The sequence below is a fragment of the Castor canadensis genome, chromosome 19 (assembly GCF_047511655.1).
Source record: "Castor canadensis chromosome 19, mCasCan1.hap1v2, whole genome shotgun sequence".
Classification (NCBI taxonomy): domain Eukaryota; kingdom Metazoa; phylum Chordata; class Mammalia; order Rodentia; family Castoridae; genus Castor; species Castor canadensis.
This window is the reverse complement of record NC_133404.1, coordinates 20,585,116-20,612,891: the sequence shown is the minus strand read 5'-3', so window position 1 is coordinate 20,612,891 and position 27,776 is coordinate 20,585,116. Positions and strand designations below refer to the sequence as shown.

General features: G+C 39.6%; 1 protein-coding gene across 2 annotated transcripts in view; it reads left to right on the top strand.

Moving 5' to 3' along the window:
- Positions 1 to 27,776, top strand: part of Gabrg3 (gamma-aminobutyric acid type A receptor subunit gamma3) — a 620,605-nt gene that overhangs the window by 35,723 nt on the left and 557,106 nt on the right. For both annotated transcript variants that reach the window (XM_074061795.1, XM_074061798.1), the window contains exon 3: positions 12,861 to 12,928. In XM_074061795.1, coding sequence (XP_073917896.1) covers positions 12,861 to 12,928 — 68 coding nt within the window. The remainder of the gene's footprint in view (positions 1 to 12,860; positions 12,929 to 27,776) is intronic.

The window sequence follows — 27,776 nt, the reverse complement described above, 5'->3', positions numbered from 1 at the left end:
ATGACTTCCTTGCAAGCATGAGGCCCTGAGTTCAAACTTTAGTATTGCAAAAAAAAAAAAAATCCATAAAACAAAGCAAAAAGCAAGTTGTCTTTTGGCCTCTTAAATCTTTCATTTGGTAACAACACCAATCCCAATCTTTGTGACTTTACCCACTGTGTATGAACAGGCGTTTTCCAAACCTGTGGCTTTGGCCTAGATCATGGCAGTGCTTAGATCAACATTTCTCATTTACTACTGGAAACCTGAGATCCATGACTTTTCTGTCAAATTCTTGAATTTCACCTATAAGAAGGTCCCAACTGGCACACTGCTCATCCTTACAGCTTCCCACTGTTGCCAAAATCATTTGGTCATTCATTTGTGACCAACAGCCTTCCTTGTTAAAATTCTGCAACAAGCCAAACCTCTTATTCTGTCAGTAATTTTATAGTAAGGAAATTATTCTTCTACTTACATTTCCCCTCCTTTTCTTGCATGGTAAGTCCTGGTTAAGTTCAAACCAGAGGAGTTACCTGGTAATCCTGTATTATTAATTTCCATGCTGTCTGCTGGCCTGGGCTACCTGCTTCTTACAATTTTATAGCTTAATTTCAAAAGGTCACTTTGCAACTAAGCTTCTCTGTAAACTACAGTGAACTCTACAGCACATCTGTGATCTTAATAGAATGCATTACTTTTAACTTTATTCTTTACTCAAACATACTCATCTTACCTTCTTTATTTCACTATAGGAGTTTTAAGGCAGCACATCCAATTCATCTTTATTTTTCCCTTTGTGTAATAGCTTATTATTGTAGTATGGCCCAGACAAATTTTGATTGGATTAAATAGTGTTGAATAACTATGTAATCCACCTTCTTTTGGACGCTTCATCCTTTTCTGAAGCCAACCTTTCATATGCCCTTATTTATGAATAGTGTAAAGACTGGGTATTTTTAAAAAATTATTTCCTGTAATGTAGATCTGATGGAGATAAAGCCCCTTAGATTTTATTCTGTCTGATTTTATTTTACCTTGATTTTTGAAGGCCATTTTACTGGGATTAGAATTATAGGCTAATTTGTTTTGTTTCAGTGTTTTAAAAATCTTGCACTATTGTTTTTTGGCCTTTATTTTTTCTCGTGGGACATCACCTACCATTTTGATCATTTTCCTTCTTTATGCCATATATCTTTATTTGATTACTGTTAAGATTTGTTTTCTTTCCTTACTGACTTTTCAGCAGTTTGGTAATGATATGTCCAGGTGTGATTTCCTTTCCTTTTCTTTCTTTAGTACTGGGGTTTGAACTCAGGACTAGACAGGCACTCTTGAGCCACTGGGCCAGGTCTCTTTTGTGATTTTTTTTTTGAGGTAGGGTCTTGTGAACTACTTCCTAGGGCCTGGCTGCAAACAGATCTTCCTTATCTTGACTCTCATTTGGCTAGGATTACAAGTGTGAGCCCTAGGTGTCCCAGGGATGTTTATTATTCTTGAGACTTTATGAATTGCTTGAATCTGTAATTTCATATATTTCATCAGTTCTTGAATACAGACTCTTCAAACTATTTTTGTATTCAAACATCTCTTTTTCTGGAATTCAAATTACCTGAGTGTTCTCTTCATAACTCATTAGGTGTTACTGGGGCATATGCTTATTCAAAATCAATTGCAGTCAATGCTATGTTAGCTGTGTAGGGTAGAATGGCTATAAGAATGTGAACTCCTGCATCCATTGTAGGCTTCCTCCCTGCACTATAGTCACTCTTTAACTCAATACCCAGTTTTATTTCTTCACAGTATTCATCACTATCAAAGTATCCACATTATCGATTAGTTTGCTTATTTAATATCCATTTCACCTAGTATGATTCAAACTCTATGAAACTAGATTATGCCAAGATTATTGCCTAATTCCAGAACCTGGAACTCTGGGCAGCTCAATATCACCCACTGGTTATGTGCATAATGGATAAAGGTTGGCAAGTAGGAAGATAAGAATAAGATTTGCAATTTGCTCTTACAAGTGAGATGCGTTAGTCAGCTTTCTGTTACTGTTACAAACACTTGGGATAATCAGTTTATAAGAAAAAAGGTTTATTTTGGCTCATGGTTTTAGAGGTTCTAATTCATGATCAGGTGGACCTCTGGTGGGGTGACAGATGGCAATGGTGGAGCAAAACTGCTTGCTTCAAGACTGGGACACAAAAAGAGAGAGGAAGAGACCAAGAATCCTACAGATCCCTTCAGTGGCATGTCCCCAGTGACCTAAAACTTTCCACTAGGCTCTACCTCTTAAAGCCTCTCTGACTTCCTAATGGTGCCGTGTTGGGGACTAGACCTTTATGTGGGCTTATGGGGGACATTAAAGATCCAAACTATGGAGGGAGGTAATTAAAAGACACCAAAACAATTTGTAATACTGGAAAATTATAAAATAGATTAAAATATGAAATAAATTTGAAATACTTCCATGAAAAATAAAATAATTTGTATGAATGAGGCTTAATTTTGACTACTTTTTTTTGCGGTACTGCAGTTTGAACTTAGGGCCTACACCTTGAGCCACCCCACCAACTATTTATTGTGAAGGGTTTTTTTGAGATAGGGTTTTGCGAACTATTTGACCAGGCTGGCTTCAAACTGCAATCCTCCTCATCTCTGCCTACTGAGTAGCTAGGATTACAGGGATGAGCCACTGGTGCCCAACTAATTTTGACTACTTTATATGTTTCATCTGAGTGGAATCATACAATGTTTGTCCTTTTGTGACTAGCTTATTTCACTTAGCACCTTATCTTCAAGGTTCATCCATATCGTAGCTATGACAGGATTTCTCTCTTTAAAAGTTGGCCAATGTTCCATTGAATGGATAGGTAACATTTTCTTTCATCTGTTGATGGAAATTTAGTCTGCGTCCTCCACTTGCATATTGTGATGGAGAGAAGTTTGGTTTCTTAATTTCTTGGTTTTTTTTTTTCCTGTTTGTTGTTAATGTAGAAACATGCAATTAATTTTTGAGTATTCATTTCATATCCTGCCAGTTTATTGAATTTGTGAATTAGTTCTAAAAGGTTTTGTTGTGGAACATTTGACTTTTCTATGTTCACATTCACTTTGCATGTGAAGTGAGATAATTTCCCTTGCTTCTTCTTTTTCCATATGGATACTTTCTGTAGTTTGGATGTGGAATGTCCCTTGAAGATTTCATGGGTGGAAGACCTTATTCCGTACTGGTGGCACAACTGAGAGTGGTGGAAACTGTAGGAGGTGGGCCTCGGAAGACATAGATCACTGGGGCAAACCTCCATCCCCCACTCCCTCTCTGCTTCTTGGAGGCCGTGTGGTGAGCAGTTTTGCTTTTGCACACAGTACCTGCCATGAGGTTCTCCCACAGGCCCACAGCAATGGAATCAAGTAATCGTGGACTAAGTCTCTGAAACCACGAGACAAGACAACTCTTTTTCTTCTTTAAGTAGATTTACATCAAGTGTTTTGTCACAGCAATGGAAAGCTGACTAACAGAGAACATCTTTTGTTTTTTACTTATGGGGATTTTTCTAGCTAGTAATTCCAGTACAGTATTGAATAGAAACAGTGACAGCAGCCATTCTTGTATTGTTCCTGATGTTGGTGTAAAGCTTTCAGCCATTAAGTTTTGAGGTTACTGTGGGCTTGTCATGTATGGTCTTTATTGTGCTGAGGTAGTTCCCTCTATTCTTGGTGTATGACTTTTTTTTTAATGAAATTATGTTGAACCTTGTCAAATTCTTTTCCTAAATCTATTGAGATTATTATGTTTTCCTCCTTCTTTCTGTTAATGTGGTGTCTTATTGTTTGAGTTTTGTAGCTTAAATAATTCTTGCATTTCAGGAATAAATTCCACTTGGTCATGATGTATATGCCTTTTTATGTGGTGTATAATTCTCTTTTCTAGTGTTTTGTTGAGAATTTTATCATCAAAATTCATCAGAATTGTTGGCTGATAGTTTTCTTTTCTTTAGTGTCTTTGATGTCAGGCAATCGTGGCCTCATAGAATGAACTTGGAAATGTTCCTTCCTTTCATTTTTGAAAATTTTGAGGAGGATTAATCTAAATTTTTAAATGTTTAGTAGAAATTAGTGATGCCATCTGCTCTGGGGCTCTTTTGTGTTGGGAGATTTCTTTTATTACTGATTCAATCTCACTACTAGTTTTGAGTCTATTCAGATTTTTTAATTTCCTCATGATTCAGTCATGCTAAGCTGTATGTTTCTAGGAATTTAGCCATTTCTTTTAGGTTATCTAAACTTGTTCACATATAATTGCTCATAAGACATTTTATTTTTTCTGACATCAGTTTGATTACCCCTCTTTCATTTCTAATTTTAGTTACTTAAGTTTTCTCTTTCTTTTTTTATTTTTTAATTTTTTTTTTGCAGTACTGGGGCTTCAACTCAGGGCCTTCACCTTGAGCCATTCCACCAGTCCTATTTTTGTGAAGGCTTTTTTCAAGAAAGGGTCTCACGGAACTATTTGCCCAGGCTGGCTTTGAACCTCTATCCTCCTTATCTCTGCCTCCTGAATAGCTAAGTTTACAGGCGTGAGCCATCGGCACCCAGCTCTCTCTTCTTTTTCTTAATTAATCTTACTAAGGGTTTGAAAGTTTTATCATCTGTCTAAAGAACTAACACCTGGTTTTGTTGGTCTTTTTCTATGAATTTAAAATTCTCCATTTCATTATTATTATTATAATCTTTATTATTTCCTTCCCTCTGCTCAGTTTTCTTGGCTCTTTTCTAGGTCCTTTGAGGTTATAATTAAGTTGTTGATTTGGTTACAGATGATGAAAATGAACCCCAGCAAATTCAAGTTACTTTTTGAGGTTATGTGGTGCCTCAAAGTCAATTTTGAGAGATTATAAAACTCAGCAGATGCATTTCGAATTCTTTTACTGTTTTTTTTTTTTAACCATCAAACTCTTTCAAGAGGAGGAAGTTTAGATGAAAGTTTTTGAGTACCTGACACCTCTGAAGGATGTGTGGTTCAGAACTTTCACAACAGTGTTCTTTTCATTCTTTTGAGTATGATTTCTCAAACTGTTTGCTTTAGAAATAATTTTTATGAGTTCACAAAATTTGAATCTCATTATTTGCCTTGTTCCATGTTACTTATCACATCTGACTTATGCTGAGAAGATGGCGATTTTATATTGGTCTCTAAACTCTTGCCAGTATCCTTGAGATCACAAGATTGAAAGCATGGTTAGCAAATGATTGAGGGCTTCAGAGTTGACATCTACAGTTCTGAGATTAATGGAAATGGGATTAGCTATATGTCTTATATTTAAGGTTCAGAACCAAGTCAATTGTCCAAATAGTGTGTTCCACAGAACTGGAATGGAACCTGTAATCATGACTTCATCATTTCAAGGCTCCAAGAATATCTGTATCACACAGTTTTGCATGGACCCAGAGTTCTGGCAAAACTTTAATATTGACCAAGTTTGCTTATCTTACTTACTTCTTTCCCAAATTCTCCATCTATCTGTAAACCTAGTATTCTGCAAGTTAGGAAAAAAGTATTTTAAAACATGCCCTTTCTAAGATGTTATGCATAGTTTTAATGTAAGCCTTAGAGACAGAGTATTTGCATTTTAAAGAGTCCAGAGAGATTATTTGTGATGATGATTTTGATTATGATAATAAAAAAGGAATAATATATTCTCATCAAAGTCTTTGTTCCTCAAAATACCTTTTGGAGGGTGAGTGCAAGCCAAGGGGTTTTCTGCTTTAGAAAGGCTGCAGAATCCCAGACAAGTCCCAATTCACTCATGCTTTATTAAATTATTATTATTATTATTTGGCAGTACTGGTGCTTGAACTCAGTGCCTCATGCTTCCTAGGCAGGTCCTCTACAACCCGATCTATGCCTCCGGCCCTATCACTCATATTTTAACTTCATTTCTTGTTTGTTTTTGGTGCTGGAGATGGAACCCAAAGCCTAGCATGCTAAGCATATGCACTGCCACTGTTCTAAAACCCCAAACCCTAAGTCTGTGGTTTTAGAGAAAAATTTACAGGGGGTTTTGAGAGGTCAACTTAAGGAAATTTTCTGTTTCACCTTGGAAAAGCCAGGAGAAGATCTGGAATCAGCTCAACTTGGCTGTGCCAATCCTTTATAGGAGAGAAGCTGTGAGCTGACCCTGTTTTAAAAGGACAGAACTTACTTGATTTAGTTCATAACATTGGCTTTCTTTTATGGCCCATGTCTAGGAAAGAAACCACCAAGTATAGGAAAATGAAAGATGTCTGTTAAGATTTAAATACAGTATACCCCAGTATCCATGGGTTTTGTACCTGTTTATCAAACAAACCATGGATTGAAAGTACTCAGAAAAAAATATTGTATCTGTACTGAACAAGTACAGACTTTTTCTTGTCACTATGTCCTAAATGATATAGTATAACAAATACTTACAAGTCTTCTAGTGATGATTTAAAGTGTATAGAAGGATATGTCTAGGTTATATGCAAATACCATGCAGTTTTATTTCAGAGACTTGAGTGTCCAAGGATTTTGGCATCTGTGGGGGTCCTGGAACCACTTATCAAGGGATCTGTGCTGCCAGCCTCAGAAGCGTTAAGTTGGAGGCAGATTGTACAGAAGTGTTTCTATTATGTGTCTTCCTCAAGCTTGGCATTTTAAACACACCCTAGGAAGTACCCACGTATGATGCCTGAATGGAGCCTTTAGGATCTAACTCTTTGGGAATTCTGGAAATAATATTATTTTTTTCTCACAAGAGAGGCAGATGTTTGTTTAAGAGGAAACCTATAGTCTACGAAATGTGATTTTGACTATGAAATACCAGAGAGATTGAGGTCAGGAACTTTCTTTTGAAAGTATAGTTGTTTTCTTTTTCAGTTTTTCCATGATAAGATTCCTTACTGTCCACAATCAACAGGACAGGGAACCTGTTCTCCCATCTCTGTAGATCAAGAGTCAGCCACCCGCCTGTAGGTCCATCAACAGATCTCTCAAGGCCATCTGATGGATGCCCTTTCCCATCTATAACACTCCTTGGCTCCCCATTAGTATCTCCAGTCATCTTCATGCTATCTGCAGTTGCTTGGCCTAAAATGAGAAATACCATGGCAGGGAGGAGAACAACAACCATATATCTGCTATGGTTTTGTGACAAAGGACAGGAGCATGCAGTCTATATACTCCCCTTAGAGCTGCATAAATCTCTGAAGGACAAAATGGTGCTTGATGCATCTCAAGGCTTACCCAGTGCATCTTTGCAATGTTCCTTTATGCTGTACAATATATGAGTTTATGATTCTTCTTAGACATACTAATTCTGAGTTTTTAAGAAATAATAACATACAAAAAAGAAAAAGTAGAATTTAAATGAAGAATTGTGATAAAAATTGCCTCAAAACAGTAACCAATGGAATAGAAGGTCCCAAAATAAGCCCCAGCAGTTACCACCATATAATTCTTGACAAAGGCACCAAAAATGTACATTGGAAAAAAGACAAGTGGTGCTGAGAAAACTGGATATTCACATGTAGAGGACTGAAAGCAGATCCATGTCTCTCACCCTCTGCAGAAATCAATTCAAAATGTGTTAAAGACTTTAATGTAACACCTTCAACTTTGAAAGTACTATAGGAACACATAGGGGAAACACTTCAAGATGCAGGTGTAGGCAATGATTTTCTGAGTTCAGAAAATAATAGCAAAAACTGACAAATGGAACTGTATCAAACTAAAAAGCATCCTTATAGCAAAAGAAATGATCAGCAGATTTAAGTGATAGCCTATGTAATGAGAAAAGTCTTTGCCAGCTATTCATCTGACAGGGCATTAATACCCAGAACATATAAAAAACTTAAAAAATTAAACATCAACATAACATGTTGATGTTAACATCAACAAACAAATAAAAAACTGAACATCAACAAATAAGAAACTGAACATCAACAAATAAACAAAAAACTGAACATCTTTCAAATGAAGAAGTAAAAATATCCAGTTAATACATGAAAAAGTGTTCAAAGTCCTTAGATATCAGGAAAATGCAAATCAAAACTTCCTTGAAATTGTATCTCCCTTGAAATTCATTCAGAATGGCTATCATTAAGAAAACAAGAACAAATATTATCAAAAATGTGAGAGAAAAGGAACTCTTCTTTCCTTTTTTTTTTTGGTGGTGTTGGGGTTTGAACTCAGGGCCTCGTGCTTGCTAGGCCACTCTACCAGTGAAAAGGAACTCTTACTTACCTTGGTGCAAATGTAAATTACTCCAACCACTATGGAAACCAGTAAGGGTATTACTCAAAAAACTAAAAATAGAACTACTATTTGATCTAGCCATACCATTTCCAGAAATGGCATATACCCCAAAAGAATCAAAGTCAACTTACCACAGAGATAACCGCACACCCATGTTTATTGCCACACTCTTCACAATAGCCAAATCAGCTTAGGTAACTGATGGATGGATTAAAAAAATGTGGTATACATACACAATGAAGTTTTGTCTTAGCCATTAAGAAAAATGAAATTATGTCATTTGTTGGAAAATGGATGGAACTAGAGATTATGTTGAGTGAAATAGCCACTCCCACAGACAAGGATCACAAGTTTTTCTCATTTGTGGAAGCTAGGTGAAAACAAAACCAAGCTAGGAACCCAATGTTATGAAAGTAACAGGAGGACTAGGAAGGAGTTAGGGAAGGGGAGGGAGAGGAAGGGGAGGACACAAGAAAGGGTACTAGAAGGGTGAGTACGATCAGAGTGTATGGTATGCAGTGAAATGTCATGTGCACAATTTAGCATATGTCAATAAAAAAGAATTACAATGTGAGTTTATTTTGCACTCAATGTATGGGACCTAATTATATCATCACTAATCTATATCCTTTAACCATAAAATCTGTCCCTTCTCACTCAGAAAATTGGCCCACCTGTGTCACTCCTGGCTTTTGTGTCTGTGTGAGAGTCTTACCCTTCTTCAAACTACCCAGGGTGTAGTGTTTTTTAGTTATTATTGTGGTAAAATACACATAGCATGAAGTTGACCATCTTAACCATTTTTGAGTACAGTTCAGTTACATTAAGGACATTTATAGCACGTTGCACCCTTCACCACCATCCACCCCTGGAAGTCTTTTTACCTTGCAAAACTACAACTCTATACCCACTCAACACTAACTCCCCATTCCCCCACAACAGCCTCTGGCAATCATCATTCTACTTTCTGTCTCTGTGAATTTGACTACACTATGTATCTCATTATAAATGGATCACATGGTATGTTTCCCATTGTAACTGTACTCAGCACAGTGTCTCTTGTGATCATCCTTGCTGTAGCATCTGTCAAAATTTCATCCCTTTTAATGACTAAAGAATATTCCACTGTATTCCACATTTTGCTTATCAGTTTATTTGTTGATGGACGCTTGAGTGTTTACCTTTTGGTTATTGTGACTAATAATGACATGATATGGATGTGCAAATATCTGTTTGAGTCCCTGGTATTGAATCAATACCCAGAAGTAGGATTACTGGGTCATGTAGTCACTCTGGATTTAAATTTTTTGAACTGGGGTTTGAACTCGGGGCCTTGCAGTTGGTAGGCATACTCTTCATCACTTGAGCCACAGCCCCAGCTCTTTATGTCTCAGTTATTTTTCAAGTAAGGTCTTGTGTTTACTCCTGGGCTAGCCTGGACCACAGTCCTCCTATTTATGCGTCCTGTGTAGCTGGGATAACAAGTGTGTGCCATCAGGTTCAGGTTCAACTTTTGCTGGTTGAGATGGGGGTCCTGAGAACTTTTTCCCTGGGTTGGTCTCAAACCATACCCCTCCTGACCTTTGCCTCCTGAATAGCTAGGATTGTAGTCATGAGTCATGGTGCCTGGCAGTCTATGATTATTGTTTTGAGGGCCCATCATATAGTTTTCCTACTAACAGTGCACAAGGATTCTAGTGTCTCTACATTCTCACCAATGCATGTTATATTTTGGATATTTTTTCTTTTTTCTTTGCTTGCTTTTCATAGTAGCCATCCTAATGAATGTAAAAAGTGTATCTGATGATTTTAATTTGTATTTCCCTAGTGATTAACTAAGAGTAGAGTAACTTTTCATGCGATTATGGGCTACTTGTATTTCTTCTTGGTGAAAATACTTAAATTCCCTGTCCATTTTTCAGTCTGGTTGTTTTTGTTGTTGAATTGTAGGAGTTGTTTACATATTTTGAATACTAACCCTATATCAGACACATCTTCTCCCATTGCATTATTGGCCTTTTCCCTGTGCTGTGCCCTTTGTACACATAGAGTTCATTGTGGGCTGGTCAAATTTATCTATTTTTCTTTTGTTATCTGACCTTCTGGTATTAAATAAAAAAATTATTGCCGAATTCAATATCCTGAAGCTTTTCCTTTGTGTTTTCTTGTAAAAAAGTTTTATAGTTTTAGGCTTTATATTTAGGTCTTCAATTCACTTGAGCTTATTTTTACATGGTATAAAGTAAGGGGCTAACTTCTTGAGCATGTGGATGTTCAGTTTTGCTGAAAAGACTGTCATTTTCCCCATTTAATTGTTTTGCATCTTTGTCAAAGCTCATTTGTCAAGGCTGTATCTTGCATCTTTGAATTATAAACCATGAAACTCCTGTGGCCAGTCTTCTTTCTGGGTACCACGGCTAGAGTGACTTTTCTAGATGCTCCATTGATGTTAGCAAGACTCTGCTTAAAAGAGAATCTACTAACAGTTTAATTTCCCCTAGCCTTTGTGTATACATTTTATGTGAATGTGCGTGTATTTGTGTGTGTTTATTCCTATCTCTTGTCACCTTTACTGCACTTACTGTGCTCCATGTGTTTGAGACTTTCCACTTTGAAGTTGTTTAACAGGTTTTATGCCTGTGGATCCTTTTAATTTACTGTGAATTAAATTTTCTGGAAGACCCACATCTAAAAAATACTCTGAAACAACCAGAAAAGTGTCTTGCAAAAAGTACTTAACTGACAGTTATTGAATCTAGTAAAAACTGAAGAAAGAAGTAAGATGACACTTATTTCTCATAGCAGTTAGCAAAGCTAAGTCTAAAATGAAGAATTCTGTTTTTATAAAATTCAAGTACCAAATGCAAGTGCCTAGAATTGTGTTGGGCTATTTTCCAAAATTAGCTCTTTGGAGCTAGTATGACTTGGTTGTGCTGACGGGTGGTAGAAGAGTTGACTCAAATTCATCATCATTGTTTCCATTTCATGGACATCTGAAAATCATTGCCCAGGTTGCTGACTACTGCATATGCAATTTTACAGGATTCCAAGAGCTCAGAGTGACCACTCGTCATTCCAAAAGGAGAGAACAGAGTCCTTTTGTGAATGAGCAGCTATTTAGTGAAACTGAAGGAGGCTCATTGAAATAATTGCATATGCAATCACTCTGGTTTCCATAGAAACTTCAAGCGGAAAGGTTCATGAGTCTTGTTTATATTCCTCCTGGGAAGAAATATTCTGAAATTGGCTCTGTCCTCTCCTTTGTCAGTCCCTGCATGGTGATAAAGGAAGCATCCTTCCTTTTAGAGGGTAGGCTCCCTGACTTAGAGGTCTGCAGATTCCCAACACTGTTACAGTTTTCACTCAATTCCGTTGCAGGCCAGGGAAGAGGAATTGATGATCTTTCAAGGCAAATTAGCCAATTTAACTCCTGAAACACAATGTTAGAAATAACAAGTTCTGATTATAGAACAAATCCCCTCACAGTTGAGAGAGTAATTCTTTGACTTATTAAAATTCTATTTTGAATTATAGGATTTTACTTCTGTGATAGATATGTATGGATGTGTCTTTAAGTTATAATGATAGTTTTTTGTTATTTCCCAAGTTCGTGTCCTGGAATGGTAAATAGTTGAAAATGCCAGACCAGCAGTTAAGAGTTAAAGCAAGCAGAAAGTTTATTAAAAGGATTGGAAAGCTTCCTGATGGGTGGGACTTAGTGAAATGGCTAACTAAAAGAAAAGCTGAAGTCCAGGAGAGGATATAGGGAATTAACTGGCTTAGGTCCAACTATTCTATCTTGAAGTTGCATCTGTAATAGGCTGTCTAGTTAACTTCTTGCTGAATGCCGCCATCTGGCTGCACCCCCATCTTTATTGGAGTGGACATTCCATGAGGGTCTGGTCAGCTTGCCCTTGCCTTATGACCCACTACCCACATTCTGCAGCTGCATCTTTTACTTTAGTGGGAGGCTTGTCATTTCTTGAGAAGCCCATTGCTTCCCACACCTCTTTAGATGTCTGCTTTTTAAGTGCCTCTCTCATCCAAAACAGAGTCACTTCTGTCATTGCTCCCTTTACAGTAAGCCTAACAATAAACAAGGTTTCTTATTTTTCTTTGGTGTATGAACTCACTAGAACTTCTTCACTTTGGAATAAGAGCTAGACAGCTATGAGATAGATAAATAACTCAAGTACATCACTGATATTGTTTAGCTTTATAACAAAACATTGACATTAAATTACATATGCAATATTTTATATTTTATCTCATATCTTTGCCATAATATCAACTTAACTAATGTTACAGAATATATTTACAGTCATCTGTCTCTGGCAACTTGAAGTGAGTAAAATTCTTATCTTCCTAGAACTTAAAAAGTATAAATAAGGCTCTTTCATCCTTTTAGCATCTTAAAAAGTAAGACAAGCCAGGTTTGCATTGTAAGTGCAAGACATTTCCCAATGAAAAATCCATCCATTGTTTTCCAACATAGTCTTTTGATGTTAGTGCCTGAGTTCTTGGGACATTGACTTGTGCTCTCCTCTTTATCTCTGTCACAAAGTACTAACATACATGTATTTTTTTTCCACAGTCAAACCAACCGTGATTGATGTGGACATTTATGTTAACAGCATTGGGCCCGTGTCATCAATAAACATGGTAAGAAGCTATTACATTTTCTGATCTGTGACTCTTGAACCCCTTCTTGGTTATATCCTTATTGTGAATTTCTGTATAGCATTTATCATGCACCTTTACAACCTACAATTCACTCCTTAAATCGGTAGCATTTATTGGTATTTTAAATGAACTGGTATTAAAAACATCACCAGGGACAGCTTGTGACGTCAGCAGTGAGGCATTGCGCTGATGATCGAGAACCATCCCCACCTCACCACCACCCTCTGCACACACGTGCTTATAGCACATAGATTTCCAACTGAGATTATTTGCAGTTGTGCAGCCACTGGTTTTATCTGACCTCATTAATAATAGGGATGGATACAAATAATAGCTTGTTACTTTTATTCCCTCACTCAAGTATCTACCTTGTAGTGTTTCTCAGAAAGGACCCAAGATTACCAAATTATATTTGGTCTTCAGTTTGGTCTCTGAGGGTAAATCAACTGCCATTGATTAATTTCTTTATTTCAGGAGAAAATATGGAATCAGATATGTGATAGGTTTCCCTGAGTAGGGGGTTCTCACAGACTTATAGCAAATTGAGCTCTATAACTGTTTAGTGGGTATAATCCCTTCCCCACTAGGTGGGGGTACTTATCAATTACTAAGCAAGTGTTGGTGTGTTGCATTCTGTTGGACACAAGTCTTCTACAACTGCAGTTGAGATGCACCTCCCTGCTGGGTTCATGTAGGGTTTCCAGAGTAGGTCTTGCATTTATAGCCTGAGGTGGTATTGTGAATGTCTCCTTACTGGGGCTTTCTCACTGCCATGCCTTTGTGTCTGTACTTGGGGGATATGAGTTTAAGGGTAAGGAATGGACAAAATGCCAACTTACATGCCTTCTTTTCATTGCAGTGTACTAGGGACAGAAAAAACATCTTCAGAATTAGCAACAAGATCATTGCTTCTCACTGCCACATTTAAAAACTGTTCTTTTCTTTTGTGATATTAAAGACTCCATGTAGGGGTAAAGCTATATTGTTATTAAAAAATAATTTCGGGGCTGATGGTAGCTCAGAGGTAGAGTGTTCTTAGCATGCGGGAAGCCCTGGATTTGAGCTCCAGCACCAAAAACAAAACCCTTAAATAAAAAAACAAACAATGTCCGTGCTGCCCAAAAATTGAAGAATAGAGGCTAAATGTATAAAGGAATTATTTTACACAACTTATGGGTTATGTATTACAATCAAATTGTGATTGTAATATTCCTTTTCCTGATAAGTAATTATTCGATTAAATCATTTCTTAATGTATTTGCTTCTTATTCTGAAGTTGTATTTACTTACCTTTTTTCCACAATATCTTATTTAGAACCTTTATGTCTAATACAAATTTAAGTCTAACCCTCAAAGAAAAAGTACCTTTGTAGCTACATAGTTCTAAAATTATTTCCACAAAAGGGTATGCATTTGTATATTTAAGGACTTTCATGAACTACCGTAATTTTGAGATCTACTTTGTGCTCAGTATTAAACTTTGCTATTGGAATTGTTGAGAATTACTATGTGGAAATCACAGATACCAGAGGATGACCCTAAGTGATAGCCACCCACAGGTGACAAGGACTTTCCTAAGGCAGGTTCTTTCCTTGGGAAGATGGCAGGAATGGAATAGATGTCTCCAGTGGGTTGTTTCATTCTGAAACTTGACTGACTGCAACTCACTGGTTGGGACAGCCTGGACTGTCCCTTGGTTAAAATCAAGATGGTGGTGTGTGTGATATGACTGGGGAGGAAGGGCTGAGGTGGTAAAGAAGGCCCAGGACATGGGTGCACAGGGTGGATCCTGGGCCTGCTGGACTGAGGCCTTGAAACCATGGTGGAGATTTGGACTGCATCTTGAATCTTTCTCCTGACATTTGGGAAGCACAAAACCCCACTTCCTCCTGAGATATGTGCAGACTATATTTCATGAGATCAGTTTAGATCCTATAAAATCTCCAGTTAATCTTCTCTTCATCCTTTTGAAGAAAAAAAAATACAAGGTGACATGCAGTGGACATTAAGGATTCAAACCATGAACTTTGATCCTTTCATCTAAGTATAAGGGATGACCATAATCAAAATGGCCGGAGGCATTGGGTGCCAAATACTGCCGAAGAAAAATCTATGGACTTCAGTAAGAAGTCAGACAGCAAGTGATGAATGTTAGATTTTAAACAGGGATTGGAGCCCAAAGCTTTTTCAATTAACCTCCTCATTTTAATATATTGTCCTGAGTATCTTGAAACTCCACTTAGTCTGATTTATTTCCTAGACTGCGTCTCTACTATAGAGAAAGGGTGGACCCATACATGTAGCTTTCTGTTACTTTGAGAAATTGGAGCTGCTCTCTTGGCAACCATAGAGAAACTGAATCACGACGGCAAAAGTTTGACTCTGGAAATAGTGACATGTTTATTGTCAGTTCTCAGCTGAGCTAAAGTTGTCTAGGCCAGTCCCACATCTAATTTCACAAGGAAAAGATAGCATACACTAATCTACCTCAGCTCAGCAAAGCACAGGAGATAGGCAAGGGTTTGCTTAAAAAATGCACATGCAGACTTGAATATGTAATTACCCCATCTTCTGGGTGGATTTCTCTGTGTCTATCTTTGCCCATTCACTAAACAGTGTGTTGGGCACTGTGCTGGGTGCAGGTAAGACAATATGAAGGAAGTCCTGCTCTGGAGGAAAAAAAATCCATAAATACATGGGTGGGTGGTGGTGAGGGAGAGTGGGTGGAGTGAAGTTAGACTCAGTGCTGTGCAAAACCAAGGACGGAGTATCTGTCTGACTTATGGGAGGGCTCCAGGGCTTCTAAGGCAGGATTCTCAAAGCTGCTCCTAGAAGGATGAGTATTTCTTACCTTTACACTCAGATCACTTTGCAGGGAAGTCTAAATGACAGAGGTATCTTCTCACATTGCTGGATGCATCAGATAAACCCACCTACGAAGCTGAATGACATGGTTTCAAAAGAATACATCACTAAGTAAGCCAGGCCTAAAAGATCAAAGATCACATTTCTCCCCATATGTAGAAACTAGACCTATAACATAAATGTACACATAAATACATGTGACCTTATGTACACACACACACACACATACATGTATTGAGAGAGGAACAGAGAGAGAGAGAGAAATGTGATTGTGTTAGTGGGTGTGGGTGAGAGGATCACAGGAAGGTGGAAGAGGGAAAAAGAATGTGAGAGAGTGAAAAACACTGAAGCATTGCATCTGTGTTTGACAAAAATATAACACAGTGCACTGTAAGTCGTTGAATAACAGGAGAAGGGTGATAAAGAAGAGTAAGTAATGGGAGTTATAATCTGACTAAAGCACAGTATATCGTGTCTGAAATGCCAAGGTGAAACTCCCTGGGGCATCAAAATGCACATAGAAAATTTTAAAAATGAAGGATGGAAGCTAAAACAAGTCCTTTCTGGGAGTGGGTACCAGTGGGAGGTGGGAGGGCATAAAGAAAATGTGATGGAGGGCAGTATGGTGGATGTATTTTTGTATTCATGTATAGAAATAGAATAATGAAACCTGTTGAAACTGTTCTAAGAAGGGGGAAAGGGGAACGAGGGAGAGTGATAGAAAGGGTCAATGATGGAAGAAATGATTCTTAATTAGTTAAGATGTAAGCACATATGTAAATGTCACAGTGTATTCCCTCTGTATAACTATTCTGTGCTACTTAAAAATGTAAAAAGAATATTAAATGCTTACCTGGGAATCATGGACCTTACAAATAATAAAAAGTTTAAAAGTACTGCTGGGTGCCGGTACCTCACACCAATAATCTTAGCTACTCAGGAAGCAGAGATCAGGAGGATTGGGGTTCAAAGCCAGTCTGAACAAATAGTTCACAAGACCCTATCTTGAAAAAACCCTTTACCAAAAAAGGGCTGGCGAAGTGTCTTAAGGTGGAGGCCCTGAGTTCAAACCCTAGTACTACAAAACAAAACAAGTTTAAAAGTAGAGAACTGACTGTATGTGAGTATTGAGGTCCAGTCAGCAATAAAAAACAAAACAAACAAACAAAAAAGAACGAAAGAGAAAGAAAGAAAAAGAGAAACTAAAAGAATTAAATTAAAGAAGCTATTATGGAAAACAATCCCACCATAATGGAGGTGTGCAAGGGCCTTAGGACATAAATTTTTGTTGAGTTTTGACCATAAAGCTAAAGCCTAATAAAATTGTGGGTTTTTTTTTTCCCAAATAAGCATTTAACAATCAGTCAATTAGAGAAGACAATGACTATTTCTTCTTCTTCCTTCCTCCCTGATTTGGCTTCTTATGTGAAAATTCTCTTTCAGACCTTCCTCCTACTAAGTGAAGTGGAGTTGGATTTCTATCTATTGTTTAATAGATTGACTTCAAACACTTTATCAAGTGTTTACACATTTATAAATTACTGATGAGATTAGAAGCAGTTTGGGTGGGACCAGGAGAATATTCCTTTACACAAAGCTTTCATAGGTACTTTCTGTCTTTGTCATAATTACAACATATCTAACAGATGCAGGACTCCTTAGAAGATGTGCCTAAATTGTTTCAGGATTCCAGAAGCTGCATGCAGGGAGGCTGGTGAGTTTGTTTTATCCACTGATACCAGTTCTATGCTATTGATCTCATCTAACTTAATCTTCAAGAGATCATAGTGGAGAATACATTGCCCATTGCTCTTATTTGTGTCAGGTTAGCTAAATCCATTGAGATCCCAGAGAGAGGAATCTATGCATAACTGGTGTGGTGGTGACCCCACGACCTTTCTCCAGTCAATTTGGTAACATGGCAGTCATATGATAATAGAGCTGCTGTGTCCACTCAGAACTTAAGATGCAAAGAGCTCCACTTAAGTCTAGTAATAGGATTGGTTTTCCTTCTAAAGAATTAGATTAAATTTAATTTTTAAGGGTATGCTTAGGTTTATAGGAAATTTAGGCAGAAAGAACAGAGAATTCTCAAGTCCGTAGTGTTCACCCTTACCTTAGTGTTCACGGTTGGTGCTGTACACTCTTGGTTTAGGCAATTGTACAGTGTCATGTATTCACCACTTTAGAATCAGACTTCCTATCACTAGAGTCATTAGAATAGCTTCACTGCCATAACAGTCCTCTGTGCTCCATGTGCTCATCTCCCTCTTCCCAAACATGGTGACTGCTGGTCTTCCTACTGTCTCCATAGTATCACTTTCCCCAGGCACTGTATAGGTGGAGTCATGTTCTGTGTGGTTTCTGCAGGCTGGCTTCTATTTTGTTTTTAAAAGTGCTGGTATTAACCCATCTGAGGAAGTCTATGACTGGTTGTGACCCAGACATTAATGGGGTGACTGTGAGGTCATGAGGACAGGTTAGACATCATCCTATGATTGGTACATAACATTTAGAAGTTATAGGATGTTGTGAGAGGAGAAAAATGCAGGGTCTGCCAACCTCCCTCTGGCTTCCTTCACTTATGGCTAATGCTGAAGCTTTAAGAAGTGATGCCAGGCAACCAGGTATGATTGTGGCTCATAGAAAATCAACTCCATTCCAGAAAGGTGGACCATTCCTGGAGGGTGAGATCTTGCTTTGTAAAACTTTCTTGGAGGCGTCTAGGTTCAGGAAAGTCCAAAAGAAGTGATAGCCTCTGCACCACTGTCTCAGTGAGTTTTGGTTTTCTGTGCTTCTATCCTGCTTCGGGTTCATAGCACTTCTTGCATCAGTAGCTTTTTATCATCGTAGCTGTTTGATATCCTGCATCAGAGTTTGAGAAATAGTGCCCATTACTTCTTTTTTCTTTTTGATTGACACATAATGGTCCATACTTTGAGGGTACACTATGATATTTAGGTTCATGTACCCATTGTGTAATGATCAAATAAGAGTAAGTCGCATATACATGACCTTAAACATTTATGATTTGTTTGTGGTAAGAACATTTGTAATAGCCCAATATGGGATCAACCTAAGTGTCAGTCAGTTGATGAATGAAAAGGAAAAGATGGTGCATGTATGCAATATTCATATTGAATATTATTCCATCATAAAAGGATGAAACCCAGGCATTTGCAATAATATGGGTGAGCCTGGAGGACATTATTTTAAGTGAAATAAGCCAGGCTCAGAAAGACAGATGCCACTAACCTTACGTAGAATTTTAAAAAGTTGATCTCAGAGAATAGGATAGTGATTACCAGAGGCTAGGGAGGAGAAGGGGAAGGGAAGCCCAGTGAGTGCAATGTTACGCCTGTTGATCAATTGCACTGTAGAGTGAATAAGTTAACAACATTGAATGTTTCAAAATAGCTGGAAGGGAAGATTCTGAATGGCCTCCCACAAAAAACAGGCACCATTTTCTCTCTCTTGTGTTCTGGGACTCCAATCACATGAAGTTTATGTGCTTCTCTCAGGTCCCCTTTGTCATTCTGCTTGTGCTATTCTTTGCTTCCTTTTGTTGCAGTCAGGCAAAGTCTAATGAACTATCTTTCCTTTCACTATACCTCTCCTCATCTGGGTCTAGTGATCTCAGTAGAGTGAATTCTATTGAGTTCTTGAGTTCAGTGACTGTATTTTTCAGTTCTGAATTTTAGTTTGATTCTAATAGATGTCAGTTCTCTTGTGAGATTTTCCACCTTGCAACCTATTTTCCTGTAACTTTACTTACTAAATCCACAGCTGATAACTGACTTCTTGGCTGCTCCAAACTCTAGTTTTTGCTTCAAGCTTCTTGTTTGTTTTTCTTATTTGCTTGTTTGTTTTAGAGATAGGGTTTCATTGGGTATCTGAGGCTGATCTGGAATTCTCTATGTACCCAAGGCTGGCCTCAAACTCCTCATTTGGCTGACTCAGCCTCCTGAGTTCTGGGACTATAGGCATGTGCTCCCACAACCAGCTTCTACTGGGTTTTTCATCTTAGCAGTTGCTGTCCACTCATCTGTTCCACCTGTTGCACCAGGCAAGCAGGAGACAAGTTCTGGGGGAGTGTCATGCTCTTGGTGAGACTGCCTCTCTGATTTTGGCTTCTTTGAAAGACTTTTTAAAATTCATACATTTTATTTTTGGGGACTGGGGTTTGAACTCAGGCCCTTGTGCTTGCTAAGCAGGCACTCTACTACTTGTCCCAACCCTTTTTGCTTTGTTTATTTTTGAGATAGGATCTCGCCTTATGCCCAGGTCAGCCTGGGTCATGATTTTCCTAGATATGCTTCCAGTGTAGCTAGGATGAGAGGCATGCAGCACCACACCCAGCTTTTATTGTTTGAAAATGGGGATCTCATGAACTTTTTGCCCAGGCCAGTCTTGAACTATGATTTTTCCCAATCTCTGCCTACTGAGTAGCTAAGATTACAGGCTTGAGTCATGCACCTGACTTGAATCTCAGTTTGCAGTAGAAGCTTATTTTACAATGAGATCTGGGCTAAACCCCATCAGTCTTTGACACTCATCTAACTCATCTATTCCTAGAATTCAGTCCAAAGGCCTGAAAAATGCTTGTCAAGTGAATGAGTGAACAAAGCACCCTCTCTCACATGGGTACTCTCAATATGTTTTTAGATATTAAGATGTATACACTCTGCATACACATCCACTTTGCAAGGTCTTTAGGCCATAATATCATTAGTTAACAGATGGACATCCCTTGCACTGGGAATTGTGTGTGGGAGGGGGGGAGGCTGTCTCTTTCCCCTCTCTCGCATCTTAATTTCCTTCCACTAGTCATCACTTCTTAAATGTTCCACTCCTTCCCAATAGTGCCACAGGCTGAGGATAAAGCCTTCAACACATGGCTTTGGGGAGACATTCAAGATGTTGATATTAGGCCAGGGAGGCCATTGCTGTTGTCACCCAAGCTTATGGCTAATGGGGCTGAGGCATATGATGCTCATGCCCGTATTCCAAAAACCATGTATCTGGAAGATGTTAGGAACACTACTCTCACTTTTCCATCCCTAAAAGAGTGATGGAATCAGCATGGGCTGTGCTAAAGGGCATGTCTCATATGTAGAACATTGTATTTTCTCTTTCTTTGTCCTCTGGGTGTCTTGGAACTTTCCACATTTTCTACAAAATGTCATTAGAGAGGCTACCTGGCAAGATGGAGAGCCATGTCCGTTGTGTGAATAGTCGTGAACTTTTCAGCAATATAAGAACACTGAGATATCTGTAATAATAGAACACCTGACCTTTGTTAGCAGTCATCTCCTGCACTAACTCCTTCGGATGTATGAATAGCATCTTATTTTTCTTTTCATTTTGAACTTTTCCACTTCTGTTGGATATTGCACAATTGCTATCTCTCATTCTTTACAACATGAGCTACATTATATGCCTTTGAAAAGAACATCTTTATGTTACATAAAAGGCCTTTTCCTGAAAGGTAACACTTCTGGGTTGGGTCTTCTTATTAAAGCATCTGTGGTTGTCTCTCATCTCACCCTGATGGGTTCCCACAAGCTCTTGCACAGGCTGAGAATCACCTGTGGTTTGCTACGAGCAGCTGAACATTAGCAGTGGGATTGGGGAATAGGACAGGTGTGCTATGCTGAGGCCTTGTCACAGGTGATGAGGCGCTGTTACAGGGTCCTGGTCACATGCATCTTTTTAAGAAATCCCTCTGGTTGCATTGTTAGGATGATAGTAGGAACTGGCACGACTGAGTTGGGGAGACACACTAGAACTTCTCAGTTGTAGAAATTAAGAAGTGATGTGTTCTGAATCTGAATAGTGGTCATGGGCTGGGGAGGAGAGTGTAGATTTGGAAATGTAACTTCCAGGACTTGATTGAATGCATGTAAACATTAAGGAATGAGAGAAGTCAAAGGTGACTCACATCCTAGCAGCATTCATTAATCCAGTAAATATTCCCAAGCACCTGCTGTGAGTCAGATGCCGAGTCAGGTAATGGGAACACAATGTGAATGGAACAAATGAGGCTGGAACATTCACGAGAGAGACCTCGCCTCCCATGGGTAAGACACAGGCAGAGTGTTATTTCAAATTGTGATTGTTTTCCTTGAAGAAAATAAACATACTGAAGAAACTAAGCATAGGTCTGACCCCACCATGAAGATTTCTTTACATGGGATTTGGAGAGGGCAAGAGGGTAGGGAAGCTTGAATGTGAAAGGTTACAGGTGCCCCTCACAGGGGGTCTTTGCAGAGCAAGGTGTTTTCATTTGATGCTTGGTTCAAGAAATAGATGATTGTGTGATGTTGCTTATAATTCAAAATAATGCCATACCCTGACTATGCAAAGAGTTGAAAGGGTGGCTTGCCCCCAGTTCCCTGGAGGCAGTCACATATGTGAATTCTGTCCGTGGAGCTGTTTATAGGCTGAATATGTGTACCCCACCCCAGTCCATATGTTGAAGGGTCATCCTTCAACATTTAGAAATAGGGTCCTTGCTGATATAGTTAGTGAAAATGAGATCACACTAGAGTAGAGTGGGCCTTAATGCAATATGACTGGTGTCCTTCTAAATAAAAGGGGGGGATTTGACACACACACACTCACATGTGAGCAGGAAGGAAGATAGGATCCTGACGTGAGGCATCCATGCAACAAGGAATGCCACAGGTTGGCAGCAAAGTGCCAGAAGCTAGAAGAAAGTGGAGCAGGTTCCCCCTTGCAGCACTCAGGAGGAAACAACTTTGCCAACACCTTGATCTTGAACTTCCAGCCTCCATAAGTGTGGTGTTTTTGTGTGTTTGTTTTTACAGCAGCCATTGGCATTAACACAAAACTTGCCTTATATTTGCAGATTTTGTTCCGTGACAAGGATGCTGGTTCCCACATGTCACTGACTCTGGCCTAGGAGGCTGCAGCTCACCGCCTGCCTCCCTCCTCAGGACTCAGGGTTCTTTTTTCCTTTCGTTTATTCATATGTGCATACAATGTTTGGGTCATTCTCCCCCCTTCCCCGCTTCCTTCCTTTCCCCCGCCCCCTCTCTCTCCTCCCACCCCCTCACTACCAGGCAGAAACGATTTTGCCCTTATCTCTAATTTTGTTGAAGAGAGAGTATAAGCAATAACAGGAAGGAACAAGGGGTTTTCCTAGTTGAGATGAGGGCAGCTGTACAGGGAGTTGACTGTGAGTTGAATGTGTTACATTCTAAATTAATTCTTCTCAAACTAACCTTTTGTCTAGTTCCTGGTCCCCCTCTCCTGTGGGCCTCTGTTGCTTTAAAGTTTCTGCATTAGTTCCTTTGCATTGAGGACATCAAGTGCTATCTTGTTTTTTTGGGGTTTCTTGCCTATCCTCATACCTCCCTTGTAGGACTCAGGGTTCTAACTGAGCTCTGCTCAATAGGTGTGGCCAAACAGTCTGTGCTCTATTCCTTTGTACAGCTACTTGGCAGTATGGTGAGCTCTCTGTGCACACATGGTGTTGACCTCAAAACAGCCTTGTCTCAGTCAGTTGTTTCTAAACAACAAAAATTTGCTTATATTTCTGGAGTCTGGAGAATCCAAGATCAAGTCATTGGTAGACTCAGTGTCTGGTGAGGACTTTCCCTTTGCTTCCAATATGGGGCTTTCTATGTATCCTCAAGTGGCAGGAGGCATGAGGCAAGTCTCTTATAAGAACACTATTTCTATTCATGATGGGGGGAGACCTCAAATCATTAATCACTTCCCCAAAGGCCCACACTTCTTAATATTTTACATTGAGTGTTAGCTCTTAGCATATGAGTTTTGGGGAGATACCCACATTCAGACCATAGCAAGGTCCACAAGTTAGGCATTACCATACCACTCAATTATCAAGGACCTGAGACCTGCCTACAAAGAGTTAGCAGAAGTGGGCCTGACTTTACCACTAGCTGGTCCATGATAGGACGGATGATTACTGGAAGTTCACTTCTGAGAAGCAAAGTTGTTCACCGTCTCTGAGCTGTCTACCATGGCAGGGGACTGATGAGGTGAGGCTGGAAGGGGCATAAAGGGAAGGCAGCATGGCTGTGCCACCCAGGGAAGGACCTCTGATGTCAACCTTACACCCCACTTCATCATAATTAGCATGAAATCTTCAGGGTTTGTAAGCCCTCCTCCCCCATGTCAAGATAAACACCATGCATTGGAGCATTAAACATTGAGTTGTGCTGGGATGATCAAGACCCCCTCCCCCATGACTGATAACCACAATTTTCAGGTTAGTCTCTTTCACAAGATTCATACATCCTCCAGGGCATGAGTCTGTGTTTCTTTCTTCATCTCCCAATCCAGTGCAGATGCATGACTCAGAGCTGACGTCCACTCAGTGGGTGGGGAGGCATGGACAAATGGAGGAAAAAAGGACGCAGTCTGAGAAGCAACTTAACAGAATTGAGGTGGAGGTGATATTTAGGGAAGTAAGTTCTGGAGGACAGAACCATCATCATCTTTCTTACTAACACACGCTTGCTTCTGAACAGTGCCAGGCACAGAGCACCAAATACATAGGTTAGTTGGACGTGCATACCTTTATCCTTTGAATTTAGCTTCGAAAGGTTCACAGTCATGTCTTTGTGTCTCTCATAGAACCTGCTACCTGTACAGTACAGGGCATGTGCACATGTTAAACATCTTTAACCAGACAGGTGTGTGTGTGTGTGTGTGTGTGTGTGTGTGTCTTTCTGTTGTCTTGTCTGTGTATCTATGTTCTGCCTCATTGCTCAAGTTGGAAGGGGAGACTCAACAACACACATAATACAGAAGAAAGCAAGAAAGGATGCATGCATTTTGTTCCTCTTCCCATTCATTCAGTTTGTTCAAAATGGTAGACTGATTTAAGATTCTGGAAATGATGCCACCACTCAAAACTATGTCAGTTAAATATGGTTTTCCTTGAATCTGCAGTGCCATGACTGTGATTATTTCCCTCCCTATGCATCTGATACTCTGAAAATTTTTAGTATTTTAGTAGAGTTGGCCACAAACATCATTTCAAATCACGAATAGCAGAGTTAACTTATCTTGGGTAGTCTGGAATATTCTGAAGTATGCAGAAACCATGTGGCACATGTAACACAGTAGTAACACAGTAGTGTGCCCAGAGTCCATGCTCAACCATGGCATTCTTTTTTTTTTAATTGGTGGAACTGGGGTTCAAACTTAGGGTGTTCAACCATGGCATTCTGTGCCAATGTCTTGTGACATCCCAGGCCCGGGCATTCTTTTGTGGCCATGGACTCCAAGGTCCAGGACTGCCATCATCTCTCCCGGTCCCATTGCAAGTATGCAATGGTTCACTTGGCTGAACCAACTTGTCAGGTTTTCTGCTGAAGGCAGACCAGGATGATCAATTATCACAGGTAGGGCAAAGGGAAGAGGAACCTGCTCAGATTTTGAGAGTAATTGTATGTGAAGAGTGGGGGATTCTTGCTAAACTGACTTAGTAGGGTTCTTTGCTAAATTTGGATTTTTACAAGACATGCACAGATAGACTGAAGAGAAGGTTTTAGGAGCCTGAGTGATGTGTGATGAAGCAGAGAACCTTTGCTACACTGAGGACAGGATGTGGGAGCTGACTGGCTTGCCTGACCCAGAAACATTGGGAGTCTTTCCTTTCATAAGAGAGAAACAGGAAGGTACATGGACTGACAGTAAGATACTTGCTAGCCAGGACAGTGAAGTGACTGCTGGTCCCCACTTGCTGTTCAGAGGTCATGTTACCAGTGGAGGATCTCAGAAGACCCTGGTCAAGAAGATCTCAGGTCCATGGTGTCCTGAACAAAGAATTGGATGGAGACACACAGATTGCAAAGTAGAAAGAGATAGTGAGAGAGAGAGAGAGAGACAGAGAGAGAGAGACTATGAAATTAGGAAAGTACACTCCCCAAGGAAGAGGGGAAGGGAGTGGGCTTTGAGTGAGGTGGTGTAGCTCAAGAGTGAGCACTGGTGGTGGTTGTGGTTATGGATATGTATTTATACAAGGTGTGGGCAAGGGGAGGAGATTTGGGTGGTACTTATGAGTGGCTTTGGTGATTGAGCTATAATTAGAGGCCCTTGTGCACGTGCTCCAGTTTGGCTCTAGATGAAAATACTATTTCAAAAGGGGTATTTTGGGGAGGCTCTGGATAGAACTAGATCATTTGCTTTCGATGAGACAGTCTGCGAGGAGGTGACTTGTTCCCTAAGACCTTGTTTGGGTACTTTCCCTAAATTTCCTGCTTCAGTTATGTATACCGAGGAGGCTGAATCTAATGACCTCCACTTACTCACAAAGGAATATGTTATGAAGCAGCAGAAGGCGGCCTTGTCAACACCCAATGCACTAGATCCACTTTTCCAACTGAACTCTTAGAACCTGAGATCCTATGTTTAGCATCAGTGTACTGCAACTGTCAGAAAAGCACTGAAGTTTCTTCAGCTAGCTATCTGTAATCTTACAAGGATAGAACTATATTCTCAACACCTTTTTTGAAAAGTAAATCAGATCTTGTAGGCAGGAAGACTTGCCACTCCCATTCATCCTTAGGGGTGTCATTGACTATGCACTGATGGTTCAATAATCAATTATGTCCCTGAAATCTGGCTGTGGAGCCCCCATGGACCCATTTAGCTGCTAATGTGGGAGAAGCTTTTCTCATATTATCCTCCGGAGGTTCTTTCTCTCATGGAGACACTTTCCTTCCTGTTTTCCCTCGCCATTCTCACTTTATTCCCTAAGTTCTCTTTCATTGTCTTTGATGTACAGCTGCCTGACTGCCCACGTGTTTTCGCCTGGTGGTGTCTGCAGCTCAGGATGGCAGAGTGTCCTGGCAGGTGGAGTCCAGCAGGTGCATCTTCATTTGCTGTGTTCACCACTCTTGGAGCCATTGAGAGGTTCTGGTTGCCAGGCTCCCTCCTTTGCCCTTTGTCCACTGAGAGTCCTTGAACTCCTGCTAGAGTACAAAGCTGGATAAGTCAAATGGCTGGGCCCTGGAGGCATGAGATTGTCCCTTTGCTCCAGCGGGAGGCAGAGCTGACTGCTTTCAGATCAGTAGGGTGCCTCAGGGAACCCAAGGTGCTAATGGGACTGTTGGGAAGAAGACATGTGCATATGATGACATCTCTGGATTCTTTCAAGGCAATGTCCTATGATTCCACAAGTCATTGACAAGGAAGGGAAATTGTCCTTTCCTTTCCTTTTTTCTCTTCTCTCTTTTTGTTTCAGACAAAGGTTTGCAGATTATTTTCCATGATCTGGGATGTGGGGGGCTCCCCGAGGTAGCAAGAGGAAGCTCCAGCTCCAACCTCCAGCTGGTGTTAGTGTCAGAGAAGTTCCTGTGTTCACCTCTTTTACTTGTTTGGATTCATTGTAAGATTTCAGAGATAAAAATTCAAATTGGCTTCCACTCACTGTGTAGCCAAGGCTGGCCTCAAACTCACAATCCTCCTGCCTTTGCCTTCTGAGTGCTGGGATTATAGAAGTGTACCATTACACCAGGCTTGATTTTTTTGATACTGAAGAAACTCTTAAAATTTCCTAACAATAATTAATTTTGCCAATGATTTACAATCACTCATCTCTTGTTTCTTGACTTTCTAATCAGTTCCAACCCTCTCTTCCCATAATATCTCAGTTTAAAGATAGACTTGTCCTTGGAACTGTATAAGGAAAATTAATTGGAGTCATCAAAGAAACTATTGAAACACTGTTTGTCTTTTTTTTTTCTTTGCCTGCAAAGTTACTAGTTAGAAATTTTGAGAAAGGCATTTGAATGAGGAAAGCAATTAAGGTTTAAGCATTGGAAGGGAATTTACATGAAATAAAAAGTAAACATGTGAAGTCAAATAACTGTCCTGATGAAAATAACCAAATAGACACCATTTCTATGAGGAATGGGCTGTGGCTTCTCTGATCTGTACCCTGGTGAATGACACCTCAGAC